This window comes from Chaetodon trifascialis, chromosome 21 (assembly GCF_039877785.1).
Source record: "Chaetodon trifascialis isolate fChaTrf1 chromosome 21, fChaTrf1.hap1, whole genome shotgun sequence".
Taxonomy (NCBI): Eukaryota; Metazoa; Chordata; class Actinopteri; order Chaetodontiformes; family Chaetodontidae; genus Chaetodon; species Chaetodon trifascialis.
In genome coordinates this window covers 5557151-5573903 of record NC_092076.1, presented here as the reverse complement: position 1 = coordinate 5573903, position 16753 = coordinate 5557151, and the positions used below count along the sequence as shown (strand labels likewise).

At 44.2% G+C, this 16753-nt stretch overlaps 2 protein-coding genes and 1 long non-coding RNA gene across 3 annotated transcripts in view; all 3 read right to left on the bottom strand.

Moving 5' to 3' along the window:
• Window positions 1–12: 12 nt before the first annotated feature.
• The window catches only part of LOC139349298 (uncharacterized), an 88994-nt gene continuing 72253 nt past the window's right edge, over window positions 13–16753 (bottom strand). The window contains exon 2 of the long non-coding RNA XR_011603453.1: window positions 13–402. This is a non-coding gene — a long non-coding RNA (uncharacterized lncRNA). The remainder of the gene's footprint in view (window positions 403–16753) is intronic.
• nat9 (N-acetyltransferase 9) lies at window positions 436–5350 on the bottom strand. The gene is made up of 7 exons (XM_070989931.1): window positions 5162–5350; window positions 4655–4764; window positions 4195–4335; window positions 3997–4056; window positions 3184–3278; window positions 2045–3082; window positions 436–1999 (listed from the first exon to the last, which is right to left on the bottom strand). Exons 1-6 carry the CDS (start codon window positions 5236–5238, stop codon window positions 2936–2938), a joined length of 630 nt encoding a protein of 209 aa, XP_070846032.1. The 5' UTR covers window positions 5239–5350; the 3' UTR covers window positions 436–1999; window positions 2045–2935.
• syt15 (synaptotagmin XV) lies at window positions 5702–8468 on the bottom strand. The gene is made up of 8 exons (XM_070991079.1): window positions 8462–8468; window positions 8196–8391; window positions 7908–8056; window positions 7154–7446; window positions 6635–6802; window positions 6448–6556; window positions 6195–6377; window positions 5702–5841 (listed from the first exon to the last, which is right to left on the bottom strand). Exons 1-8 carry the CDS (start codon window positions 8466–8468, stop codon window positions 5702–5704), a joined length of 1245 nt encoding a protein of 414 aa, XP_070847180.1.

Below are 16753 nucleotides of genomic sequence, written 5' to 3'. Positions count from 1 at the left end.
TGAACACGATGCTTTTTCAGTACTACAGCTTTAATTTTGTCTTAACACAGAAAAAAGAGTTACAGCTTAAAAGTGGGAAAAATATTATTCAAACCAAGGAAAATTAAATGATAAAACAATAAGAAAACAACAAAATATCTAACCAGGCATCCACTGTAAACTGTCCGATGTTTGAGGAAAAAAAATACTGAGGTTCAACAAGCAGCACTATGAAGTAGAATAGTTGTACTGAAATGATGGACACCACTCTCATATCTGCCCTTTAAATGTGAAGCTACCGCCAGCAGCTGGTTAGCTTAGCATAAAGTCTGGAAACAGCTAGCCTAGCTCGCTAAAGGCTGTTTTTACACTTTGTTTTTTGTTTGGATTCAACAAACAAGATGTGACTTATTCCTCTGTGAGCTTTAGAGGTGCTTTTTTTTTTTTTTTGCATTTGGACAGAGCCATGCTAGCTGTTTCCCCCTGCCTACAGCTTTTATGCTAAGCTAACTTAGCTGGCTGCTGGGCAGAGCTGCATATTACATACAGACATGAGAGTGCTGTTTTCAAGGTGAAGAATGAACTTTGATGCTCAGTAGTAACTCACAGTTTGATGACACAGCTCAGAGATGAAGTGACAGGATACACAATTCATTTAAATAATCAGCTGAAGCTAAACTCAGCACAAACACAGATGACCATGACCATTTCCTGATGATACATTTGACAGTCTGTGAAATCCAGGGACCACAGTCACCATTAGCCTGATGAAACCTTCCTCCAAAATGACGATTTGATTGAATGATTCATCATCTGAGCACCGTGAAGTAAATTTCAATCCATCCAGCAGTCAGCATCGCTAAAGATACTGCATTGTTAACACGCTACGACTTAAAATCACATTTAGTTTCCTCTTGACCTGAAGTTTTAGAATAAATAAGGTATTTCATCTTTACACAGAGCACCATCCTTTACTGCCTCATCTGATTGGTGTAAAGTGGAAATAAAAAAAATAGTGGTAGAACTGTACTCTTCTATTTCACGTTTGGGTCACGTGGTGCAATATGAAAGGCGTCCAATAAAGCTCCTGCAGCTGGCTCTCCAACCTAACCACCAGCCTTCTGGGCCTGAACGAGAAAATTATGAGAAATGCAGCAGACTAATGTGGCAATTAGAGGGAACATGAGACAAATATGTTTGCTGTAATGCAAGAGATGCGTTTCACTGCGATGAGGCCTCAGTCTTTCTCGGCTCTGCACCGGAAAGTGGAAACGCTTTTCTCTTACATTCAATTTACTACCAAAAAGTCTGAATTAGTCTTGGTGAAATGGAGCCAAATGTAAAGAGGCGTAAACTTGAGTGATTTTGAATTTTGTAGATCTGTTTTATGCTTTATGTGTTACTTCTACAAAATAAAAGCCAGTATGAGGTTTCAGCTGGTCACCAAACCAAACTGGATGAACCACTTCCACCAGAAATCAAAAACCACCGGGCGTTTCCATCCACCATCTTTCATTTCGCACTCTCAGCAATGGAGACCGCTACAAAGGCTGGACATTAAAAAGAACTATTTAATGGGATCTTATGGACTTTAGTTTGATAGTGTGCCAGTGTGCGTGCTTTTCAAATTTAAAGAGATAGTTTGACATTTACAGCTATTTACCTTCTTGCTGAGTCAGGTGAGAAGACAGGAAGTCACTGCTCCCAGCCAAGAAGTAGCCCGAAACACAACCCCTCATGAAACTACAGCTTATCACTTTCACGGTCTGGTTTTCGTACTAAGATTAAACAAACAAGATGCAAACAGTTAAAGCGCTTCACTGATGCCGGTGGGTGACGTTTGATACTTTATGTTATGACCTCGTTTCACCTCTTCCAGTCTTTGTGCTAAGCGGATTTCCTGCTGGTTGCAGCTTCATTTTTAATGGACAGACATGAGAGTGTTATCGATGTGCTCTGCTTCAATGTCTACCGCCATCCTGAAGTGCTTTGAAAGACTAGTACCATTCATCCTCCCTCCCTCCCTCCCTCCCTGGACCCATTTCAGTTTGCATATTGGCCCAACTGGTCCACGGAGGACGCAGCCTCCTCTGCTCTGCACTCAGCCCTCACCCACCTGGACACAACAGGCTCTTACGTGGTTCACTGACTTCAGCTCAGTATTCTACGCCATCATCCCTCAGCAGCTAATGTGGAAACTGGACCGGCTGGGCCTGAGCACCTCTCTCTGCACTGGACTTTCTCACCGAGAGATCACAAGCAGGGGTCAGCAGCAACACATCGAGCACCATCACATATTGACTTCCACAACCGACACCACCCACTGACCATCAGCTGGCTGTGCAAATCACTGAGGACCTCTCCTGGACCAACAACACTGCATCAGCGGCCAACACAGCCCAGCAGCGCCTCTACTTCCTCTGCAAATTAAAGAGAGCGCCAATTATGAGCTCTTTCTACCGAGGCACCATTGAAGGTTTCCTGACCAGATGCATCACTGTGTGGTACGCTAGCTGCACTGCCTCCAACTGCAGGACTCATCAGCACATAGTGAACACCGCTGGAAAGATCACTGGTGCCTCGTTCGCCTCCCTCCTGGACATCTACGTCACCCTCAAAGCAATCAGCACTGAGGGCGACTCAACCCATCCTTAATGAGCTTTTCCTGCGTTTCCCAAAATGTCAAACTATTCCTTTAAATCTGCCTGTGTTTTGTGTGGATTGTGTGATCATCGGGGAAACAGTAGTGGAAGACAAATTCAGATACTTAAGAAAAGGTTACAATACTGAAACTGAAAAACAAAGTCAGGCTTTTTTTTTCCCTAGTAGATTTTCAAAGACAGAGCATAATGAAAGACTAAAGCAGAGAAAGGGGGACAAAGCGAGGAAAATAAAGAAGATAGCACACACCAGTTTTCAGCTTTGACCTAATTCAGTGTGAGTGCAGCTCAGCACGTCATGAAACCAGCGCCCGTCTGTTGCTGCAGGTCCGACTGTAGTCCCTCTCCGTCACGTCAGCCATGTCCTGCAGCAGCCTTGTCCAAAGGGCCTGGTCCACCGTCATCTCGAGGGTCACCTCTTGGAACACCTTACACACCATCACCTGCAGCACACACGGGGATGGCTGTTAGACTGACTAGCAAAACATTCATGTTTTGGGGCCAAACGAGCGTCTCACGTAGCGACATTCTGTGATCTGTTTACCTCCTGGAAGCCGAGTTTCTTGAACATGGCGATGCTGGCCTCGTTGTCCAGCCCGATTTTCACCTCAAATTTTCTGATCCCAAGTTTAGTGAGTCCTGTGGAAGAAAACACGCTGATGACCACCATTTGGTCTGAATCAATCAAAGGGCGCTGCAACAGCAGCTCTCCCCATACGTGATTCAGCATTAAATTGCAAGTGATGTTTTTGTCCCATTGATGTTATTTTTAGCGAGTTAGTGGTCATTGTGAGCAGGTAACTGTTCCTGACAAGAAAAGAAATATGACAATTTAAGAGTTGTTATGTCTGTAGGTCAACACAACAATCTGGACAGCTGCGTCAATCTACCGTCTACTGTTGTTGTCATTTTCGTGACTCTCGTTCTTTTTCCAATCAGGAAAACAGTTGACGATGATGACGACACAACCTGCTTGAACTGCTGAAAAATAGGACACTGGGCATCGACGGTGACTTTAATCTTCTGTCTCGCTGCTCTAAATAACACAACACTGGTCAATTTGCCCGTTGCCTTAACAAGCCTTGAAGTCGAATGTAAAACGTCAAACTGCAATCATGTTTTTTTCCTATAAAACAAAATATGAACATGTTTCCTTAAACTTGAGCCAATAAGATTCAACCAACAATATCATGACCTCCACCCATCAATCAGTCTTCAACTTTTCGCTGCACAGAGCTAACATTCATGAGATTGTGAGCTAGCAACAGCATGGTACTTGTCTGGTCTTTGCCACCTCAAAACTTGTCATCTTTCATCTGGTTTTCCGGAAGTCTGACAGATTGTGTGAGATGCTCACCGTAGTACATCATCATGCGTGTCACTTCTTTCCCGATGCCCTTGCCTCTGTAACCGGGCTCTGTTAAAAATAAGAGTAAGTATCAGGCAACGAAAAATACAACAACTGCAGAGAAAGTGGTGTTAAAACAGAGATTAATGTTGGAAGCGGTTAATCTGTAAAGTACAGGTTGACTGCAGATGTTAAATAAAGAGCCACCTGCTATCATGATCTCCAGCTCAGCCAGGGTGGGGTCTGTGGGGTCAGTAAGAAAGATGTTGACATCTCCCACCATGCACTGCTCCTCTTCTACACTGGTGCCTGCCCACCGCTGCTTGTCCAAGATGATGAACGTGCACTCTGGAAAGATAAAATGAAAAAATAAATAATCATACAACAGCTTTTCTGTAAGTAAAGACTGAAATATCTTCCATGTGTATGACCACAGGGTGGTACAACTTCTTATTTTCATATCAAATTATTACCAGTTACTTACAAAAGCTATGAGAAAACACATCTGGTGATGGTCTGAATATCCGAGTGAACAAAATAGCAGCTGAAGATGAACTTTGACTTTAAACCTGAATGCTGGTGAGGAATTCATGTGCAGAATTTCTGGCTGATTTGCGGCAATAAAAACAGATTTTTGTGTGCACATTGCAGGCAGATGACTCCTTACTGTCATCATCTTCCCTCCAGCTCCTCTGCATGTCGTACTCCTCTTCCAGGGTCAGTGGCTCTGAAGCAGTCAGCTGCTGCAACTCAGGAGACTTCATCCACTCATGGTACCTGAAACAGGTGGATAAAAGGACTACACTTTTTACTCCACTACATGTATTCAATAACTAGCGCCTCCTCAATCTGTTTGACCCGGTACTGGCAGCAGTAGGGCTGCTCACCTGTACCCTCACGCTTAACCATTGGGGGTCGACTTCGGGATCCTCAAGAACGATTCAAATGACGCAATACACGTGTGTTTTTTCAATTGCTTCATGCCGACGTGGCCATGTGAACAAACAACTCTGACTTCAAATTATATTTTTACATTTTTGTCTTTTAAATAGCTTTTACTCATATTTAGAAGGTGTTTCATGTTAAACCAAATACACTTCGATAACAAAAGAAAGAAGTAAGCTAGCATACAGCAGCTGTTAGCACAGGACAAGCTATCAGGTGTCGATATTACCTGGACACGTGCTCTACATTGTACGGGACCAGCACGACTTTGTGACCTTCAAGTAAGGTGTTCTCGTTTATCTTCATGACGACAAATTAGATTAAAAACGCCAAAATAACTGAAGAGGACTTCACGTCTGGTACACGTTCTCCCCCATCTTGCCAGCTACTGCTCACTCTCTTCCTCGCTTATTCTCCTGGTTCAAACTGCAGCTGCACGCGCCGACGGGGAGGCGCAAGTCGCCCCCTGCTGGACAGCATTGGGAAGTACTGAAGAGCTGGTGAAGCTGAATTTCTTCCGAATTCTTCAAAAAATCTTTATTAAAATTCTGATAAAGATGAAGATAAATACACGTACACACAACAAATAAAAATGTATTGTATTTTTTTTAAATCGTTGTATTTTTTAACACATGGTGAAAAGTTGAGGACTGTCGTTTGTACCTGTGCATCTGACGTTTCTGAGGCATAACACAATAATGCAAGTGACTGTAACTGTTGTTATATCAAACTTTGTGTATAAATACATCCTGTGTGTGTGATTTGGGTGTTAAGTGGCTCGGCCCAGTCCGTGCCACAGATTGACCGGCTCCTGCGGCATGTTGACCATGTCCATCCAGTGCTGCAGCTGCGGGCCCCTGGCGTACATGAAGGGACCCAACACCAGCACTCCCAGTAGGGCCGGAGGCTCTGGGAGAAAAATAAGAAAGAGCATATCTCATCTTTCCCTTTAGCAGCTGTGGTAATCTCCATTTTAATCTTGTGCGAATGAAGAATTTGTATAATTTACAAGAGAAATAATGCTCGCAGTGCCTGTGGGATTAAGTGTTTGACCTTTTCAGTGCATTTTTTACGAGTATCTGATCTAATATGTTCTTAAATTAAATAAAGGTTTAGGTCTTTGAAGGAGCTCCATGACACTCTTTTTTGTTGATTTTGCTTGTGAATATGCTAGAAGTCAAACCAGAATTAATTAATTAAAAAAATGATATTAGAATTAAAACTGAAATGCGATACGAAGCACGTTCAGGCGACTCTTTCACCTGAGCGGAAGTCGCTTGGCTGCTGCAGCTCAAATCTCAGACACGCCTCGTCTAGGTGCTGCGAGCGGAGTTTGAAGGTCATCCTGTGGCTGAAATAAGGGTTGCTTTCGCCTTTCGCCACACAGCTTCGCTTGATCTTCACCACCTGAGTGTGTATCTGTAAGCTCACCTGGACGCACACACCTGGGAAACACACAGATGCTGTATTACCAGTGCCTGAAAGGTGCCTCCACTGGTGTTGTGGCTTGCATACCTGCGTCATTGAGCAGCTGCAGGCCTCGAGCCCTCAGAACCACCACAGAGAGGCGCTGCAGAGTTGGACTGTAGCTGAGAGAAACCTGCAGGTCACCCAGCTCTGAGCACTGAGAGAGGTCAGAGGTCATGAGTGATCATGAGCTTTTATGACCGCATGCTAACGCCCCGTGTGTTTCTGTGCGTACCTGTGTGTCGTCCTCCGTCTCCAGGTCCCTCCAGAGCACCCTGCCGGCCTGACCGAGCTCCCCCTCCAGAGGAAACAGCACCCTGCCCACCGCGTGGCGTTTGCCGTCCTGCTCCACACTCAGCACACACACGCTCAGGGTGCTCTGAGACACACACACTCCAGACACCTGCAGAGGAAAGATTTTACATATAAAACACATGAAGAGCTTCTAAACAGTCTGATTGTACAGCTGAAACAAACAGTCCACCTCAACCAATCACAACAGTTAAATCCTGCTCTTATATTAATGCATGAGTAATAATAATGTCATAGTATATCAGTATACGAGTCACAGGGGACAATTTTCTGCACTGAGTACTTTTATGTTAAGTACATTTTCCTGTTTACAGTTTAGAATAAATACTCTTAAATAAAGAACATGAATACTTCCTCCAAATCAAAGAAGCATCCACGCATCATCTGTTAAGGCTGCATCATTTTTCAGCTTTAAAACTTCTGTAAATGTTCGTGTCCTCACCTGGAAAACGAAGCAGTCATTGAACTCGGGGTCGGGCCCCGTGCCCCGGGCCTTGGCCTGGCGGGGCCGCCGGTCGTCGGGGAGAAGCCGGAGCTCCACCAGGGTGACGTTGCCGTGAAAACGTGGAGGGAGGTTGCCGAGGCGGAGCAAGGAGACCATGAGCTGCTCCCTGCTGTGTCGATACTCCACAGAGAAGCAGAGGCGGGTGGCCATGCCGGGTGGAGGGGCCACCACCTCGTTCAGAGGAGGAACAGAGTAGAGACCAGCCAGCACTGTCCCCACCGGGTACCATCCTGAGGGGGACATGTATTGTACTGTATGTTAGAATACGTCTTTAATTCTAGGTCCTAATTTACCTTTGTGGTTTCTAGGTGACAGTCTGGTGATTTGTAAGATTTTTTGTCCACTACGTCGGTCCAGATGGATAACAAATACTAAACATTTCGCTGTGAATGTTTGTAAAAACCTTCATGGTACATGGTTCATGAATACTTTGCAGAATACAAATACAAAACATAAATAAACTAATACATTATGATGTATTATAGTAGGTTAAGTTACTCAAAAAGTAATACATAAAGTAAAAAATATACCAGCGGTAACATTAAAGTGATGAACAATAACAATATTAATTGCAGTATTGCTACTTTGTGACATTAGTTTGCACCACTGTCATCCTTGAATTTAGTTCTCAGATGATTAAATTTCACCTTAACTTTTTAACATATGTCAAATACAGGCAGTAATGACCTACTGCTTACTGAGAGTGACCCACGATGAGCTAGTATATCCCTCCGGGCTTCCATCTTTATCTCCTCCGCTTCCTTGTCCTCCTCATTTCTCGGGTCACATTGGTTTTGCGTCATGAAGCGAGGAGGCAAAGTGAAAGGGATTTCTCTGGGTCTTCACAGAGAGGACAAATGTTATTAACTGTGCCCTCTGCAGCATTTTAGATATCAACTTATATTGAAAACGTCAAAATCCTGATTCTTCAAACAGATTTTTAAATTGTTTGTGAATCAAAGTTTTTCATGGTACTAACGTGGCCCAGGAGCCCTGAGACACCAGGATCACCGGCGCAGAGCATGCTGGTACTGAAGGGACTGTGGTGAGCAGCTCCTCATATTGACTCTGACTCTTCCTCCTCATCCTCCTCCTCCACAGATAGTACACCACCAGACCGAGCAGCAGCAGCAGGAGACCCACAGAGAGACCGACAGCCAGCGGTAAAACCTGGTCTGAACAAACAAACACATCAACAAGGAAAGCACACGTCAGGCGCTGAGTCTGGTGGCGTTTACGGCTTACCTTCCATTCTTCCGTTAGCACCAGCTTTCTTCTTATCAGCGCTCGCGCAGACTGACCGGCTGTTGCTGTGACCTGTTCAGCGCTGTGTGAAGTGTTTTACTGTAAACGACCCTGGAGAGCAGAGAGAGGACGACACAGCTGGCTGATTCCCACCATGTCATGCTGTTCACTGACTTTTTGGTTGGTGGCTACACTCATACCCTTTTAAAGGACAGACCGCTGACTGAATGTGTTTTAGCTCATGTACAAATACTTTGCTGGGTTTTTTTTTTTAGCTTTCTGAATGTGTTTTGACCTCTTAGGCAGCTTTTATTTCATTAAAGCATCATTTTCACATACAGTATAAGACAGTTTAGGCTCTCCGGACTCAGGCTCTGACGGCGCTTTGTCAGGTAAAATAGATAAAATAACCCTGATGACATCATCACGCTGTTGTTGCATTATGGGAAATGCAGGAGCTAGCGTTTTTGGAGCTTGACCCACATTAGAGAGTAAAACAAATACAATCCCTTTAACCCAGAGAAGATATTTCTGATGATCTCCTGACTTTTGGCATTTGCCTTTTTGCCAAATAAAGGATAGCTGTGACATTTGGTGCAGACATTCATGGCCCCCAGAGGATGAATCCTACCATCTTTGTTGATCCCTTGACTTGTCCTCTAGCGCCACCAGCAGGTCAAAAGTTTTCACTTATCCTCTGAGATATATCAAGATCGACCACATGGTCAACACCATAATTCTGCAATATATATGTAATATGACTGCCCTGACAGCTGATCTGATCTTAACTCAGATTCAAAGCTCATTAGCCACTTATCCACCCACCGTTGTTTCACGTACACACACATGCACACACTCACAGTCTGTTCAGAGATTGGACGGCAGCTAATGAGATGACCGCTAATCCTCAGAGCTAAAGGCAGAGAAATGGCCCTCTCTTTGACGCACACACACATACACATCACACACGACACGCACAAAGAGAAACCCTAAAATTCACACTGATGCCAAGTTCACATGAGGTCTAGTTAAAAGAGACAGAGGAGAAGATCAAGCTGAAGGCAACTCCTTACGGAGGAGTGACTGCTTGGTGGTTTTCTTATGAAATAAGTGAGGAAGAGGAGAAGGGAGAAAGACCTTTTAGCACTACCTGTTCTGAGGCAGGACAGAAGGAAAAACAGGACACGAGGTGCAAAGTTAAAGGTAAGATGCTGTTTTCCTCTTTAATCTGTCATCACGCTGTATTTTGTGCACACAGACGTTATTTATGTGGATTAATTGGGTGTTTGCTCTCCCAGCAAAGACAAACTATAAAGCATCTACAGGTCAGAAACTCTAATAAATCAGTTTGGGATTTGACAGTTTGAACATGATAGTTATTGAATTCATTGATGGATGTATTTGTGTCACTAAATCAGTTACAGACTTTCAATTAGTGATGGACTGGAGAACTGCCTTAATCTGCTTTTAAAAGTATAAATACACAGAAGAGTAAAATTAGGCACAACATGTGCACTGACTTTGTTGGAAGATAAGAAGAAAACAAATGAATAGTGATTCCTGATAACCTCTTTCATTCATTCTCACTGTCTCTTCTTTGTCTCTTGCTTCTTTTGTCTTCTGTCAACTGAAGGCCAAATGCTTTCTTAAACTGTCTCCATCAATTTGCATTTTGTCCCAATAATCAAATAATCTGGAGTGCACAATCCCATTAGGCTAATCTGGGAGTGACTGTGAATGTGTGTGTGTGTACTGACTGGGTTGAGGGTGTGTCTCAGAATCAGAAAGACAGAAAGAAATTAAAGGAAAAGTTCAGCATTTTCAGAGAGTAACATATTCTCTTTCTTGCAGAAATTTAGATGAAACGATTGATAACTCTCCCACATCTGTACGGTAAATATGAAGCTTGAGCCAGCAGACATTTCATTAGCATGGCATGGAAACGTAACAAAATCCACCTACCAGCACCTTCACAGCTCACTAATTTCATTAGTTTAATCTGCTCAAAAACAAAGTGTAGAAACTAAATGTTGTCGCATGCAACACTGATCGGACTTGATCAGCTCGGTGCATCAGCAGTGACGTTGTGGAGTCTCCATGTTTGCCTACAGTGACAAAAAGACAGAAGGTTACTGTTTCTCCTATTTCCAATCTTAATGTCAAATTAAAATAACCAGCTGCTGGCTGTAGCTTCACACTGAATGGAGTGATGTGAGCATGTTGTCAATCTTCTCATCTAATTCTTTGCAAGAATAAGTGTTATTCCCAAAATGTATTTCTTTAAAGCAGCTGATTGATAATTTTATAATAGCAATGCACATGCAGCTTTGTAGTGAGCTCATTTTTTAGATGGCATGGCTGATACGATGGCTCACAGTGTAGTTTTAGGCAGCTGGATATCTGCTGAAAACATTGCCCGTTGCCCCCAGAGGCTTAACTGTCATCAGACAATGGGTTCTGAGATTTAACAGCCAGCTAGTGAACATAGTGGAGCATTTAGCAGCTAAAGAGCCAGATGGCAGCAACCAAAAACAGAGCTAAAAGACAGTAAATATTGGACCTACATTCACTTTGCGTTCAGAAACACAACTTCAAATGAATGGTGATGATATGTCAGTGTTGGATTCATAACTTTAACAACCGCTATGTGTGCAAAAAGATTAGCTACTGAGGGTAAAGATCAATTAAAAACAAGGATGTGTCTTTCTTTGCAGGTTGGTGCTGTTGTAATGGCGAGGCCTGGGCGCCCTGTGTCAGAGAGCTACCAGCCAGTCAGTTATTCAGCCAGTCAGTCGCTCTCTTTCTCCACTGAAGCTGGGACCGTGGGACTGGAGGATGAGGATGATCGTGCACCCATTTTCTCCCTTTCTAAGAGCTCCATGGATGTGGTCACGGCGACAGGGTTGCCGCACAAGCGGGACCCAGTCTGGACGAGAACGGACCTGAGACGCAGCTCCAGCACCAACACGCACTCTGAGCAAAACCCAGTGACGCTGAAACAGCTGCACCCTCACGTGTGGCAGCACATCAACGCCACCAGTAGCCACCAGTTACCACTCACAACCCAAAATGTGGACGTGCACAGCCCTCCCGCCCTCAGCGAGCGCTGGATTGCCAACATGCAGCGCTGGAGCCAGTGCAGCGGCAGCACACACAGCCGCAGCAGCACTCCAGAGACTATTGTATGGAAGGATGGGACCTCACGTCCCTCGAGTCTAAGCCAGGAAACCCCTAACTCAGCTGTGCCAGACTCTCCAATGTCCAAAGCAACCTTGTCACCAACCACACCTTCTCCTTTTATCTCTCCGCTGCAAACACCAACGTTACCACCTGAAGATCTTTCGACTTCTTCTTCATCACTAATGCTGAGCACACATCAGCAGAAAGACTTACTTGTGTCCTCACCCGCACACTCTCCACTGCTGTCACCCCTGCAGGCTCACACCTCCTCACCTTTGTCGTCCAGCTCCCCCAAACTGCACCACCACACCAGCACAGAGAATGTGGGCTTCCTGGAGAATAACCTGCTTTCTTTTACATTCCCGTCCCCAGTCCCATCATCTCTTAGCTTAGCCGAAGGGGGTGCATCATCAGATCCTGAATGCTTTGCTGATGACGTGATAGAAGAACTTCACAGTCCTGGAGGCACGCAGTTAGAAGATGGAGGAATCAGAAGCCCAGTGCAAATGTTAAGCTACCTGACGCCTAATTCTCCATCAAAGGTGCAAGAATCCGGTGAGTCAGTTTGCTATCTTGAGCTGCCATTGCAGTCAGGGCAAAGCTGTCCGACAGGCCGAGGTTTGAGGTCACCCCTGGTTACTTCCGTGAGTGACTCACTATTGGGTGGCTGTTGCAGGTGCAACCTTAACACCAGGGAGGGCATCACAAATGCTCTAAAGGTTGAGGTGTTCAGGGAGGAAGGTACAATGACGTCACGGCGGGACCTGGTTGATGCAGCAGTGCAGACAACTTCTCCTATTGGCTCCTTGTGGGGCCTCAAGATGAACATGTCCACGTCCAACACGGGCTCCCATTCAATCCTGGGTTCGCCACCTGGATCAAGACTGAACCTGAAGTCCTCAGTTGGCTCAAACTCCAATCTGGTGTCCCCGTCCTCCAGCATGTTCCCAGTGAGCAGTGGAGAGGAGGAGGAGAGACAAGGAGATGACAGGACGTGGAACTCTGCCTCCACGAATGATCTGGACAGGAGGAGGTCGTGTCTGAAGATCCAGGGGGAGGAGAAGGACGAGCTGGGGAGGAGGAGCAGCATGAAGCAGGTGCAATGGGATGAGGACGGTATGACGTGGGACATTCACGGGGCATCTCTGGACCCGGAAGTTCTAAGCACAGCCATACAGAAGCATCTGGAGCTCCAGAACAGCCCCCAACCAGTGAGACGTACTTCCAAGAAGAAGAAAGCACCAAAGCCTCCTATCATATCAAATGTAGTGAAGGCCATGGCACCAGAAGTTAATCCACCTGTACTGGCTAATACATCAACTTCTACAGTGGAGGGTGAGACTGAGGAGACACCTGTCGAAAGCAAGAAGGTGGAGGATGAAGGAGGAGACAAAAAGATGGAAACAGCAGAGCCTGCTTGTAGAATAAGCAAAGCCGAGGGAGATAATGCAAAAGAAGAGGATGAGGTGTGCGGAGAGGAAGGCACCAACCATCCTAAGTCACCCTCACGAGGGAGCGTACGTAGCTGCAAGAAGAGTGTGATCAGGTCACTGAGGAGGCCCGGGTGGTGTGGAGGCTCCAGGAAGACAGATGACTGATCCTGGAGACTAATCTAATGGCTTTGATCAGCACATTGATTGTCAATAGCTGATCAAGTCCACAGTTTGCACAAAAGCACTGATAATAAGCTCTGAAAGCCATCTCTCAGTCTCTCAGAGGGACACTGGGAGCAGTTCTTGTTTTACGTGGGTTTATCCTGATGGTGTGTGAACTTTCTTGTCATCATTTAGTAAAAAAAGGTGATGCAATATTATAAATATTATATAATCATATACACTCATAAGGATTAACTCATTAGCAAGGATGTTACTTCCACAAGGGTTGAGGGGAGGCATGTCCCCCTGACTTTACATTGTCCTCTCAGGCAAGCCAGGTAGTTGAGCCCCCAGCAACTAGGGGGGCACCGGCCACTTATTCACAACAACGATTATTGATAGGCCTGGGCTTTCAGGGACCTCTGTTGGTCCCTGGCTCTCACTCTGAGAACCACTAATCTATTTTTTCAGTATTCATCTCAAATATCCCGGAAATTGTGCATTTATGTGTGCAAAAACCAAATTTTTGCGGCGTGCATGGGTGGGGTGGGGGCCCCAGGGATTTCTTGCTTGGAGCCCCAAGAAACCCTGGCAATGCCACTGGATATGTTCATCTGAATTGCACAACAATCTTAACATGGTCAGAGCTTAACTTCACTGCGACATCATAATGTTGTGCAAAAACACTTTTATGGCCATAACACCTGAACTGGTGACACTAATCTCGGCTGTCCTCCTTCAAACTGTGCTGATTGTTTAGATCTTCTGTGCTGACGGGTTGAAGATGTTTGTGAAGCTCCATGTTTTATAGTTTGTAGCTTTGCAGCAGCATCCATATATGAAGCATTGTAGTCACCACACGCTGACTGGTTCTGCTGATGCTGAGCTTCAGGTGAAGACAGCATGTTTCTCACTGGAATCTTACATTTCAACATTTCAATGAGTGATAACTTAAATTTTGCCAAGAAATACACTTAATATAGTTTGTCAAATTCCTTCACTACATATTTGAGTCTGGACAGACATGCATATAAACTGTAACTTGACTGGTTGGCGGAGGAATACAACTGCAAGGCAGTAATTCTAGCTGTAACTTCATTGTGTCATGCTCCCACTTCTGAAAACAATCCTACAAACTTGTTTTCTAGTGATGAGTAGAAGCATTTCTAGTGAGGTTTCCACTGAAATCAAGAGTTATCAGTACATTTGTAGGGCATCTATCAGATAATACACTTGTTAAAGCTGGGGTAGGCAGTTTTTCTCTTGGTGTATTGGGTCACAATAACATTTCAGCATATGGTAATTCAAGTGGTCTGAAAGACTTTGCACCTCCTCTTGGCTCTATTTTTGGCCAGAGAGGTCATTCCTATTGGCTGTTCCACAAGTGCAGATGCACATGCTTGTCCCCTGAGATGGCGACAGTCTGATTCAGTCGTGGAAAATCCTGCAACTGCTTAATATCCAACAGATCCTTTGCCTAAATGCGTGAACACGTCCCGGCTCCACGCAGAGCTTCAGGTTCATGAGGTCCGGTGCCACAGCGCTCATATCGATGAGTGACAAAGAGACATGATGACAAACAGTGGAGATTGACTTTTGAGTGGCGACTGCGATGTGTGTGTCTGTGTCTGTGTGATGTACTAGCCTCTCATCCCGCTGCCAAAGCAAAGTGCTGGAGGGGCATCTTTGAGAAGACGAGTTGCAGCGAGAGGGATCTTGGCGAGGCTCACGCCGTGGAGAGCAGAACCTCTGAGGTTTCACAGGGCGACTGACACCTTCTGCTCCCGTTCAGTGCGGTGGGTTTGGAGGGACAAGCTCGGCGGAGTGACACGAGGCAGCAGAGAGAGGTGGAAGGTTTTGCATGGGTTTGCACGGGTTTCACCTACTGCAGCTTTAATGTAGACGCCCAATAAAACCAGATTTTATCTTTGTATGTCTGTTGCTTTAAAAATGTTTGTTTTGTTTTTAAATTACAATGAATTAAAACATCTTATTACAATGGATACAGTTTTGCAATACCTGATTGCCTGAGTGTGTTTATTTTAAGCTATTTTATAACTAACTGATACTGGATTTTTTTTTAAATGTCTGATAACGATATATCAGCCAGTAGTCTTGTGCTGTTTTTTACGTAAACACATAAGACACCAACATTATTAAGACTCGTCATTTAAATGTGTTTATTAAAAAACTGTGACAATTTCTACATCACGTCAAAAACATCCTCTTGCACATACACAGACACTGATAAGCTAATGACCGCTAATACTCTGTACATCTACTTCACCACATTTCGGAGGGGATTATTGTACATTTCACTCCACAACATTCATTTGACATCTTAAGTTACTTAACCTTCACTTACATGCATAAACACAAAACATATAAACTGTTACCAAGCAGTATTTAAAGTAGTTAACAGTTCCTCCGCCTCAGTGAACTACAACAGTAAAATGCTGCACATTCAGGAATCAGTAATATTAAAACAATAACATAATATTTATAATAGTGTAACATTGTGAAAAGGCACATTTTGCATAATAGATCCTTTTACTTTTGATACTTTTAGTGCATTTAGTTAAAAATTCTGTACTTTTCTTGTTGTTTTTGGACACTTTTGTTTAAAGTTTCTTGAGTTTTGCCATGACACGATATAAAAAAACAAAAAGCACAGGCAAGATCTCCTACTCATTACTGACAAATAAGGGAAGTGTTATGGAAGCACATGTCGGGATTTACTCTCAAATATTTACACAGATCGTTACACAAGAGGCGACTCAGCTCAAATACGTTGTTTGAGAATAAACACCGGCTCAAAAACACACGGCCGAGCCTGTAAACTCTTCCTCCCTCTCTTCCCACACTCGCTCGACTCATTCGCTGTGGAAAACATACACAAAGTTGCGTGTAAACTTGGTGAACCACAGCGGTGAGGTTTGACCATTCAGGCCCTGCCATTCAGATGAGCGGGCACATTCTCGCTCATTCAACACAGAAAAAAGCTCCGCTCACTAGTGGCTTCCACTGCAGTTATTGTTGTCATATCTTCACAGATGTGTGTAGAGCAAGCGGGAGGGTCTCTGTTGCGTTTCATTTATTTTTCTTATTTTCTGGTCTCAATGCACCCAGATTAGTTTACTTGCTTTGGCTTTAAGACCTCTAAGATTTCTGCCTTGACTGCAACAGTTTTGATTGGGACTATTTCTTCGGCACTGAGTACAACTGGCAACCATCAACAACTGATAACTGTAAATATGTTACAAAATAGCTTATAAAGAGGGATACATTATTATTATTATTATTTGAGTCTAGCATCGATACCAATTTTCAAGCTTTTTAAAACATGTGATAACAATATACTGGCTAAACAAACCAGCATGGCTAAAACACAGCCTGTGCTCTCTGATCAAACTTCATTTCTCTACTGCGATTTCCTGTTATTGATCAGCCAGCATCTGACACTGATGTATCTGTTTTAAGCTAATATCAAGCTGGCTTACTCCTGAAGCATGAATAT